At 43.2% G+C, this 12,118-nt stretch overlaps 1 protein-coding gene across 1 annotated transcript in view; it reads right to left on the reverse strand.

The window, feature by feature from the left end:
* Nucleotides 1-12,118, reverse strand: part of COL4A5 (collagen type IV alpha 5 chain) — a 129,861-nt gene that overhangs the window by 64,824 nt on the left and 52,919 nt on the right. Inside the window, exons 6-15 of the mRNA XM_063142098.1 lie at nt 10,682-10,744; nt 9,925-9,978; nt 9,614-9,640; nt 7,577-7,657; nt 3,534-3,596; nt 2,832-2,867; nt 2,688-2,729; nt 2,489-2,581; nt 1,353-1,406; nt 1,197-1,253 (exon numbers count right to left, since the gene is read on the reverse strand). Coding sequence (XP_062998168.1) covers nt 1,197-1,253; nt 1,353-1,406; nt 2,489-2,581; nt 2,688-2,729; nt 2,832-2,867; nt 3,534-3,596; nt 7,577-7,657; nt 9,614-9,640; nt 9,925-9,978; nt 10,682-10,744 — 570 coding nt within the window. The remainder of the gene's footprint in view (nt 1-1,196; nt 1,254-1,352; nt 1,407-2,488; nt 2,582-2,687; nt 2,730-2,831; nt 2,868-3,533; nt 3,597-7,576; nt 7,658-9,613; nt 9,641-9,924; nt 9,979-10,681; nt 10,745-12,118) is intronic.

A 12,118-nucleotide genomic window follows, 5' to 3' on the forward strand; every position in this document is an offset into this window, starting at 1 on the left:
GGAGAAAAGGCGGGGAGGAAGTCCTTCACACAGTGCAAAGTTAATTATTGAATTGACTACCACAAGATAGTCACCAATCTGGATGGCTTTAAAAGGGGGGTGGATAAAGTCCTGGAGGCGAAGGCTATCAAGGACTACTAGCCCTGATGGTTGTGTGCTATCTCCAGTATCCAAGGCAGTAAGCCTGTGTGTACCAGTTGCTGGGGAACATGGGTGGGAGGGTGCTGTTGCACCATGTCCTGCTTTGTTGGTCCTTGGTCAACAGCTGGTTGGCCACTGTGTGCACAGAGTGCTGGACTAGATGGACCCTGGGTCTGATCCAGCAGGGGTCTTCTGATGTTCTTCTGCTCTTAAATGAGCCTGAAGCTCATACAGCATTGTTTACTTATTTATTTATTTATTTATTACATTTCTATACCGCCCAATAGCCGGAGCTCTCTGGGCGGTTCACAAAAATGGGAAAACACAATTTCTCATTACATCTGAACTGGGCCAGTGAGTTCGAAAGCGTTAGACTCTTCATCTACATGCTCCTGTGATTCTGAAAGCTTCCACCATTCTTCCCTTGCTTGGCCATCAGTCAGTGTTTGCAGAAGATGTCATGATGCCTCTCTTTTGTACCAATACGTTAATATACTAGTGCATGTTGATGGTCTGTTTTAAAGGGCTGCCCTTCCCATGTTTCATTTACATCCACTCCACAGAGGTGCACCCCTTGCCTCTCAGTGAGTCAAACGTAAACGCCCCTTCCATGAGGACTTGCGACACTCATTGTTCTATTATTCTTGGGTGCATTGCTGCTCTCCATGTGTGCGCACACCCACACTTCTGCAAAGTACTATGATAGATAATACTTGGCCCATCTGGTTGTAGGACAGACATAATTGGATTTATTTATTTTTACTGGAAGTTGCTATCACTGTGTCCGCTCCGAACAGAGAACCAGGGAGCAGGAGTTAGCCCAGACTAATGAATCCAGACTGAAAAAAACTGAGTTCTGATATGGGCGTGTCCTCAACAGGCCCTCCTCATCCCCGGAAAACCAATCCAGTGTCACTTTCAATCAATACCATCTTAGCAGACCATAGGAGAAAGGAAAAACAAAAATCTTACCCAGTATTTGGTGGCCCCACCTGAATTCCCAAAGCTATATATGGTTTGGAAAGGTAAATGTCGGGTTCAAAGAAGTTACTTACTCTTTTGCCTGGTTCTCCTTGCTCACCTTTTTCACCTTTGCCACCACCAGGAAAGCCCTGGAAACAATGAACACAACCCGACCGTCAGCCCACACATAAAAAGGCTTCGGAGTCTTCCGATACTGCTTCAAAAGTGATGCAAAGGAAGTTACTTACAGGAGGACCTGGTTGCCCAGGAGGGCCTGGGAAGCCTCGGTCACCTGGAACACCCTGTCAAGCATGGAAGGGGTAGAGAAAAAGATGTAGTTAAACACACACACACACATTGCCCGCTGAAGAATGTGAGATTTTGCTCCCATTTAAATTGCCGTACTCCATGAGGACTAGCGGCACTAATTGCTCCATTGTTCTTGGGTGATCATGGAGGAAGTAAACCACAGTGGCTTAATTCCCCCCTCCCTCGACCACACATGCATTCTCATGCCAGTGGGATTTGCATAATTACCCTAGCCAGTCTGGCTTGTTGCCATGAGTCACAAACCATCTAAAACTAATAATAATAATAATAATAATAATAATAATAATAATAATAATAATATAGCACCATCAGTGTACATTTCGTGAGTAGTAGCCCTGAGCCATTTTTAAAACAATGTGAACTGATTTTCATATTGATGGCCAGTATTTTTATATTATAAAGGTTCAGTTTTATATTGGAAGTATATATTATATTTCATATTACAGCTCCTGGGGAATGATAACCCCCCTTTTGGGAAGTTCTTTTGATTAAGATACCCTTGGCTTTTCTTTTTTTGAAATTAAGATTAAGTTCTTTTGATTAAAATTTCCTTGGATGATTAGTATCAGATATTAAATTTTTATTAGCAGTCTTTTGGATTGCCAGATGGACGCTTCCTTGCTTAATTTAACTATTTATGTAGTTAAATTAAGCAGTGTGTGTGTATGTATATACATATACATACACACACAAGTGAGACTGGAATGAAGGTCATTTTCAGCTGAAATGTTTCATTCCTCAGTTAATTTTGATGAATAATGAAATGAGATATAATCCAAGGTTCTCATCAACAACACAAACAACAAATCTACTATATCTTATTTTTTTTCAAAATATATGTTAAGCCTATATAGTGTTTTTTGGCTAAAATATGTATCATGTTCACATGTGGTTCCTATGTATCACTATTTTAATAAACCACATTGTTGTGTTCTATCAGTAAAAACATCATCTCCTCCTCCTCCTCCTCCCCTTTTTTTACTTGTCCCATGGACATGGCCTGTGATAGTTGTCAATTTTCAGAATGCCTACAGAACCACCTCCAATCACTCACCTGATCTCCTTTCTGAAATTCTACATCATTTGGTCTCTTCTGTTCCCCAATTTGTCCCGGTGGCCCAGGGGGTCCTTGAAGTCCCTGTTCGCCCTAATTCACCCAGGAGACAGCAAGGCACATTAGCTGTATCAGGGCACTCTCACAAGACAAGCCATTACCAGCAAAACCAAGGGCCAGGTCATCGTTCCACACTCACCTTTTCTCCTTTGGGCCCTTGGAAGTTCAAGCCCATGTTCCCCTAAAAAAAAAAAAGTTACAAAAATAATAAGAGACATAATAAACTAAGCAGAAAGAAACGAGCAAAAGCAAACAAATGTAAAAGCTGTAAGATATAGTATACCTTCGGGCCTTGTAATCCTGGTTGACCGGGAGGACCCTACAAATGAGAAACATAACCATCATTCTCCAGGACGACTTCGGTAACCATGCAAAAGAAATCCACAGCTGATCATTTTAAGAAACATGGAATGGAACAGGTTGCCCCTAGGGGGGTCTGCCAAGTCCCATCCTTACGAGCTTTTAGGAAGGCCCTGAAAACGTACTTGTCTACTTTGGCCTTCTCCTGATTATGTTTTATCGGACTGGGTTGCAGCTGCGATTGCATAGAATGCTTCATCTTATGCTGGTGTTTGTGGGTTTTTTTTAGAATGTTTGCTGTTTTTATGAAGTACATTTTATACTTCTCCATAACGGCATGGGAGCCATTTTTTCTGTACTTGTGACCCCTACTCAATTCAGGGAACGCGCATGTAAGGGCCAAGGCCAACGACATGGTTCTTCCACAGACAAAACTGGGACCTCAATACAAATCTCTCTCTTCTATCTTCCCCAATGGTTCTTACAGTTCACAATGCAAAAGTAGCCCCGTTATGCTAAGTAGGACAAGAGAAACGTGGACAGAACTGGCGCGGCAGCTTCTCCAACCTCTTCGCCCCACTGTTTCTGAAAGCACTCGTGAGACTCCAGTTCCGTAGCTGTGACCCTCGTCTGGGGCCACGTAATCATTCCACAAACTTAGGCAGAAGTCATGAAGGAGACGTACCGTCAAACCTGGTGGGCCGGGAGGACCAAACAGACCTGGTGGTCCAGTGGGACCTGGCGGGCCCTGCAGGAAGGAGAGAAGAAATGGTCAAACTTGATTTTCCAGGAGGCAGGACATGGCGTGAGAAAACTATGGATGTGGCAGGAGGGGTGGTGGTGCCAGCATTAAGCAACCTCTAGGGCAGGGGGAGGCCCAGCGTACCCTCGGACACCTTTCCTAGTGCCCATCAAGATGCCCTCACTGTCCCCTTTTATTCATTCGAAATACCAACGTTTCTTACTGTCAGCTGAGATCGCTTCAAAGCAAAAGGGGAGGAAATCTCTAGCTGCTTTCATCTTCTTTCCCCATGAATTCATCTGGGCAACGCATGGGGCTCAGAGACATTCTCCGGAAAGGAAGATGGCGGGCGCTGCCGGTTGATGCTTTCCTCTGCAGCGTGCCCAATTTGTGGTGGTGCCCAGGACAGTTTCTCAAATTGCTCAATGTGCCCATGGGTCCAAGAAGTTTGCCTGTCCCCGCCCTAAGGGCACAGAGCCGAACCAATGTGCACTTAGGTAATTTGAGATGCTGGATTTAATGATTTTATGTTGTGGGGAAGGGGGCTTCTATAGCTGGTCATGTGTGTTACTTCATTTACTTCCAAGCCCTGCATCATGGGCTAGGTGATCCCTCATCCTCAGGATAGACTCCTGACGGTTGAGGGAGAGGACTGATGTTTTTCTTGGATAACTTTAATCCAAAGACTCCTCTTCACCCCTGTGTCTACGGAGGACATAGGCATGTTTCAAGGACGTCTGTGGCATTACAGTTCTGTTCCCTTAGGTATGTCTGGCTTTGTATGTCTAGTGAGTGCAGAATCTTGGACTGAGTGGGTGTGGTTGATGATGCTGTGAAAGGGAGAGGAGTCTAAATGGGGGAGTTTCATTGGTTAGTGGGTGGGGAGTTGGGGGTGTCAGTTAGGATGGTCAGTGTGTGGAGAGTGAAAGGAGATAAGGTTTTAAGAGATTTAAGATTACTGTTATTATTAAAACTAGTAGATTAAGCAGATTAACTTGAATTTGAAGTAACTAAGATCTCTTAAACAAAAATAAACATTTTGTTTTGTTTTGTTACCTCAAACCATGTGTCTGCTCTACAGTTACTATCATAAACACCTTATATATAACCTTCAGCTTATTACATACACAGTAAAAACCTTTTCAGATTCTAGCCTTTACCCTCTCATAGGAGGGAAAGGTTGTGTTTTAACCTACCCTCAGATGGTTCAAGTGGTGGCGCTCGGCTTGAGGAGGGTTTGTGTGCGACAAGGCCTGGTGTGTGAGGCTTGTGTCATGACAATGTCCCTCTCCTCAGCTTTGAACTTTCAAAGGGTGCACAGATGCCATCTTCCCTGTCTTGTGTTCTTCAAGAACCGCCTCCCATTTGAGCATGGGGAATCTTCCAACCCTTCCTGTCCCGTGTGAACAGAGGTGGCAGCTCCACTTTTTCCTCACAGGCATTTCACCATCACACTCCCATTTGCCTGTTTTCCCTTATGAGCAGCCCAGAGGGAGGTCCAATGAGGACCCTCTGTTGCTGCCACACTGAAGATGAATGGGTTTAGAGAAGGGGTGGGGAACCAGGAGTCACTGGAGTCCAGCTCCCATCAGCCCTAGCATAGCAAATCATCAAGGAAGATGGGAGATGACCTACAACAGTGGTTCTCAACCTTCCTAATACCGCAACCCTTTAATACAGTTCCTCATGTTGTGGTGACCCCCAACCATAAAATTATTTTCGTTCTTCTCTACACAATCCATTGTCATGGGATGGTTTGCTAATGAAAATAATACATAACAATAGCTTTAATAATACAAAAGATGATACATGACATAGTTCAGTCAATACAGTTTCCTAAGACCATCGGAAATATGTGTTTTCCAATGGTCTTAGGCGACCCCTGTGAAAGGGTCATTCGACCTCCAAAGGGGTCCCGACCCACAGGTTGAGAACCACTGACCTACAACAATCTCCGAAAAGCCAGGGAGTTCCCACCCTGGGTGTCAGAGACCTTTGACGGCTTCAGCTCACATAGGAACACATCAGGGAAAGGTGTACCGACCTATTATCCCTTGCTCAATTCAGATAGAGTTCTACCTTTAAAAGGCAGCATAAAATAATTTTAAATTGAATACAATTAAATTAAACGTAGCCTCCATTGAAGCTCACCAACAGAGATAGGGTCAAGAGTGACTTGATATGACTGTACCAATACTGTAAGCCAGGCATGGGCGACTTTGGAGGCTGGGTGTCCCCCCCCCCTTTCCCCTGTGCACTGCAGTCCTGAATTTGTTGGCAAATAAATAAATAAAAATAAAGTGGCAGTTTGCCACTGAATTTCAACAGAAAGCTGCTATGGAGCATTTAAAAACCCAAAATTAGGAGGCTGAATGTTGACCACTTGGGCTGTAAAGAAATCCATGGAATAGCAGAAGAGTCAGAAAGAAGCAGGAAACAGTGAGGTGTTTGTTAGAACAATGTAAGCAAAGCCATTTGCTTTTGGAAGCAACTGCCCTGGATCTCATGGCTTCCAAACAGAGGCCGGTGAACTCTGTACATGCTCCTTTCTGCCCAGAAGCGCACCCTGGACAAAACACATTTTCTGCTAAGAAGAACCCTATCTTATCCGACTAGGAGTGGAACGCACAGCTTTCCCTGACATTCAGCCGCCTCCTTGTGGCTCCTTCACGCAGCTGCAATTTAAAAGCACGCTCCAGGACTATACTAGAAAATAATAATAATCTGTCTATCCGTTTAATTGGGGATGGATAAGAATTATCTTTTTATCATGGCCGCTGAGGGCTAAATTCTCCATGGTTGCACATAGCTTTAATTGTTTCTATTGCTTTCAAATATTTTCTACTGGTTTTAATTGGTGAACAATTTAATATGTTTTTAGCTGTGTGTACTATTTACTGTTTTACACTGTTCTGATTTTATCTCTATGCCGCCCTGAGATCTCAGTGCTATGTTACATAAATAAATAAATAGTCTTCTGATCGTTTTTTGATAAGAACTTACCAAAATTTGCATATTTCTTCATAAACAGGATGGAAAATACTTGAGTTGTTTGTTTTTTAATGATTTGGGAGAAAGCAGAGCAGATAGGTTTGTTCATCACTACCTTTAAGTTTTGGCTTAATACAAAAGCAGTGTCCAGTTGTTAAGGGCACACTACTGTTAAAACTGTGGAGGCTGGTGATTTAATGTCAGTGGAGAGATAAATCCGTTCCGGGTTTTAGTCACCACTAGACAGAATTCTACAGGATCTATCCAAGGTGCTGAAGCTGAAGCACTTTGGATAGCACCTTTAGAATTCTGACTGGTACTGACTAAAACCTGGAGTGGATTCACCTCTCCACTGACATCAGAGTCATCAGCCCCTTCGGCATTAAAATACACAGGGGCTCAGTTCAGATAATACATTTCTCAATGGTGGTTTTAGAACTCCATGGTGGAGTTTTTACACCACCATTGAGAAATGTGTTGCCTGACAGGAAAACTTCATTTTTCGGGGACAACAATCCACACAGAATATCCACCCTGTGCATGGGAGAGTTCCTGCACAATCATTCCACTGTGTGTTGTGTGGTGGGTTCTGTGCAGTTCTCCGTTGTGTAGAGTTAACATTTCCCACTGGGTACAGAGTTCCCTGGCAAGAGCAGCGAAAGGAGCGAGTGCTATTCTAAGAGAGCCGCTGGGATTGTTTTTTCAAAGCAATGGCTGATGGGATACCATTGGGAGGACCGGGGGAGGAGAGAGGGTGGAGGAACTGTCACTCAAATGCCACATTGACTTTTACTCAACTCCACGGTAGCCAACAGTCACACTACAGTGGAGTTAGAGCATGTTGCATGGGGAGTACCCCCTAAAAACTCAACTGTTGAGTGGAGTTTTCACACTGCATTGACTAATGTGTTGTCTGAACTGAGCCTGTGTGTTATTAAGTGGTTGTTTTTTCCTTTGAGGAAAGACAGGATGAATGGACATTTTAGTCAACTTACTGGTAGTCCTGGTAGACCTGGAACTCCTGTATCACCTTTCTGTCCTGGTAGTGGAGAAGTGATAATTTCACCTGGCTCACCCTAAAAGGAAAATTGGACTAAGAAGGCAATACTCAAGATGTTGAGCTGAGAGAGATCAGAGCTGCAGTTACTATCCATCCACACAGCAAGGTCTCAAAGTGACCATTTCATTGAAAATCTGAACTTTTCAAAAGAAACCTTTCAAGAACTTCCTCATGCAAAAATTGATAAGCTCATCCATAATATTCCCGACAGCAATGATCCCACATAGTACATATCCATAGCGATTTTAAATTGTGACCTGACAGTTTCCATCAACCCGAAAAAGCAGGATGGGGGGCAGAGGGAGCTTTCAAACATCCCACTTGAACAAAATTAGCATTAATTGATGATTAATGTTTATGCCATGTTCACTAAAAAAACATCAAGGTGATGAAGATGGATCATATTACCAGAATATGATTAAGTTTAAATGAAATACATCTTGAGAAATATGCTTTCTAATCCAGCTAATGAGAATTAATTGCATGCGTCTAACAGAGCATGTTGGTCTGTTGCCTCCTGGTAAGACAGGGTGGGCAACTTGTAGCTCTCCAGATCTTTAGGCCTACAACTCCCATCTGTCCCCACCAGCATAACACAGTGAGGGATTATGGGAAATACAGGCCAAAACAACTGGAAGGCCGCAAGTTGGCCACCCCTGTCCCAAGGGAAGCTTAATATTTCACACTCATGTTATCAATAATAAACACCATGTAGTCCAGGGCTACAAAAGGATCAATTGCACGTCCGCTAGGGTTGTGGGAGTTGCACACGTGCATGTATGCACATACACACATGCATGTACACATACAACTCACTTTCTCTCTCTCTCTCTCTCTCTCTCTCTCACACACACACACACACACACACACACACACTATACTGTGCTTGCCAACATGCATTCCAATATTTAAAAACCTTTGGTTTAAAATAGGAGTGGACAACTTCTGCTGAATTCCCTTGGGTATAATCTGTAAAGGGCCGAGGGTCCCCCAATGCCCCCTTGCACACACAACCCCCCCCACTCACATTAGGGATGTCAGAGGAATCTGTCCAGTGTGTGTGTGTGTGTGTGTGTGTAAAGCTTGCTGAGCTCTTATCAGCTTGGCCTCCCTGACTTTGGCTCGCATTTCCACGGGCCGGCTGGACTTTACCCGCATGGAGTTGGGCCAATTTGCAGATTTCCACATTTTTTAAATTAGCGTAAAAAGCAATTGCGGCTGCAATTTGTGCAAATGATGCAAATCCTGGCCAAAATCCTGTCAAGAAATACTTTTGTAAGCCGCCATGAGAGCCTTTTTTGGCTGAATGGCGGCATAAAAATCCTTAAATAAAATAAATAAATAAATAAAAATTTGCACAAATTTCTTTTCATGCAAATAAAGGAAAACTAAAACATTCCCGGATTTTGGGAAGAGACCAGTGGCTTGGCTCACAAAGGGAAGCTGAGTGGGCGCTTCTGCGGAACTCCAGTGAGCCCAAAAAGAGCCGGATTTTCTAGCGACAGAAATCCCTAACACATACGTTCACTACCTCCCACTCATTCACATACAGGCACTTCCACCCACTCACTCACTCTCTCACACACCTACTCGCTCTCAGCATTAATCCTTCCCAGAAAAATGCTCTAGGAACAGGCTCTATGGTTCCTGCCATAAAAGCATTATTCCTGGGGCATCCTAGTAAGCAGGCCGGAGCCTTCAAGCACCACTTCTGAGGATGCTCTAGGAATGAGGCATCTATGGCAGGAACCACAGAGCTGGTTCTTAGAATGGATACCCCCCTCTCTTTCAGTTCCTCTTACTCTCACATCTGTGCAGATGTTGGGTGTATTACTTACATTGGACACACTTTCTCACCCCCCACCCCCCACACCCATTTTTACCCTACTTTCCAATCTCAAAAATGACTAGCTGCCGATAAAACACACAACTAGAACAGTCATTATAGTTGTGGAGTCACAGGGCAACTTACCTTCATCCCTGGAAAGCCAGGGGGGCCCTGAATTAAAAAAAGAAAGAAAGAATAGATAAAGAGTTACGATAAAGAGTTCATTTTAGCTCTGCTGAATCTGGTCTTGAAGAATTGTTGTTGTTGTTGTTGTTGTTGTTGTTGTTATTATTATTATTAATTATTCTGCTCTTCAACATTTGCACACAGAGCAGCTTATACCAAAACATCCCTAAGTAAGCACAGCATCCAACACCTTAAAAACAATCACATTAAAACTCAATTCACAACCAAAGCCATAGTACCAATTTCAGGAGAACATTTCTTGTACTTACAGGGGAGCCTGGTAAACCTGCTAAACCTGCATTGCCCGGGTAGCCGCGATCTCCCTGGAAAGGGAAGAAGGAAAACTTAAATATATGGCTAAAGACCGTGAGAAGCCCAAAGGCATGCTTCTGTGAAGTGGTGAACCAGCAAAGAAGTTGGTAATGTTGCAACAGACCAGAAGCTAAAACCGCTTTAAAAATACACACAACAATTGCATGAGTAATTGTATAGCTAGGGAGTCCCTTGAATATGCAGAAACCACAGTCTTATTTTGGGATGCCCCCATTCCACTTCCAAATTGACAGGCACTTGACCACCCAAATTGGCTAATACATGTGCTGAGCTTCAATCCTGCAACTCGCAAATTAAAGTTAGTTTGATGCTATGAGACCCAAAGCACACATTACTTGAAAGACGCAGCAAGTAGCTACGTCTTGTCTTTTTCACTTGAGAGTAATTGCAGTGCTCCTCATCTGTTGCTGCTACTTATATCTTTCAAGTTACATGCACTTTGGCCCTGAGTCACAGGTAAAGCAGAATTGACCATATAGAAGTCTGACTTCCTAGGGTCTTGAGATAAAGGACAAATCAAGCAATTATTCTTGCACACACATGGATTATTTTCATTGCACAGCTCTATTTCCAAAGCAGAGCTATGCAGACCCAAAAAGGAGTGTGCATCTTCTACTGTGACAAGCGTAACAGGGCGTAACAACCCCACACGAGCGCACCAGCGTTATGCATTTCCACTTAATCTAGCCTCACCTTTGTTCCATTGCATCCTGGGATACCTTGAGATCCTGGGGGCCCATCCTGACCTGGTAGCCCCTGAAAGGTGGGAGAAAAAGTAGAACAATTACGTTCAGACAATACTGTACATAATTCCCCCCCATCCCAAAAATGGCAAACCAGACATCATAATTTATTGATTGATTACTTCGATTTATATGTCACACAACTGGCAAATGCCCTCGGGACAGTTTACGTAATAAAAACAGCTAAAACAATTAAGTAACAGCTAAAATAATAAACACAACAATAAAAATATTAAATGCCAGTACTTTTCCATCTGCACTGGCTGCCAGTCCATTTCTGGGCCCAATTTAAAGTGCTGGTGTTAACATTTGAAGCCCTAAACGGACCGGGGCCAGCTTCCTTGAAGAATCATCTCCTTCCATATAGGCTTGTCTAAGATGTACCCTAAAATCAGCTTTAGCAGTCCTCCTCTGGTACCCCAGTTATGGAATGAGCTCCCCAAAGAAGCTCACTTGGCACCTTAGTTCTGATCTCTTCAGCGCCAAGTGAAGACCTTATTTTCCAGGGCATTTTAGTCTTTCAGTTTTTGTTGTTTTGAATCTGTTACTGTACTTCAAATCTTTGCACTGCTGCAAGGTTTGATTTTGGTTTTCATTTTGATTTCGCACTGCGGTTTTAAACTTCCAAATTGTATTTTATTGTGTTGTGTTTGAATGGTTGTGAACTGCCCAGACAGCTTCGGCTATTGGGAGATATAGAAATGTAATAAATAAATAAATAAATAAATAAATAAATAAATAAATAAGCAAATAAATAAATAAATAAAAATATTTTAAATATTAAACAGCCAGCAGCAAAATCAATATCCAGAGCATCAAATTAAAGATTAAATGCCTGCTGAAAGAGGAAGGTCTTAACTTGGTTTCTAAATGCATACAGTGAAGTTGCCAGGTAGATCTCTCTGTGAAGAGCATCCCATGCGCACGGGGTTGGTGAGGACATGACAGAGAAGGCTCTCTCCCCGATAGCCATCCATCACACCACCGTAGGCAGCAGTACCAAGAGAAGAGCCTCAGAAGATGGTGTTTAGGGCTGGCCCTACCATTAGGCAGGGTGAAGCTCTTGCTTCAGGCAGCAGATGCTAAGGGGCGGACAATGGCAGTGAGATGTTGGAGGACAGGGCGGTGTATGCTACTCAGCATGTCCAGTGTTGTGATTCCAAGTTTTATTGTCTTTATTGAGACAATAAACAGGTCTGCTGGATAACCTGCAAAGCTTTATTCAGTAAATAGACATCTCTTCACACCTGAAGGGAGTGTGAATGCTAGAAGCTATCTTCTAAGCTTAATTAGACTAATAAAGCAAGGGAATTGCCTATCAACTAAATGGAGGGTTTCCTGCTGTGCCTGATAAGCTTTTACCAAACTCCTCCTTCAGGGTGGATTT

This window comes from Elgaria multicarinata, chromosome 15 (genome assembly GCF_023053635.1).
Source record: "Elgaria multicarinata webbii isolate HBS135686 ecotype San Diego chromosome 15, rElgMul1.1.pri, whole genome shotgun sequence".
In the NCBI taxonomy this organism is placed as follows: Eukaryota; Metazoa; Chordata; class Lepidosauria; order Squamata; family Anguidae; genus Elgaria; species Elgaria multicarinata.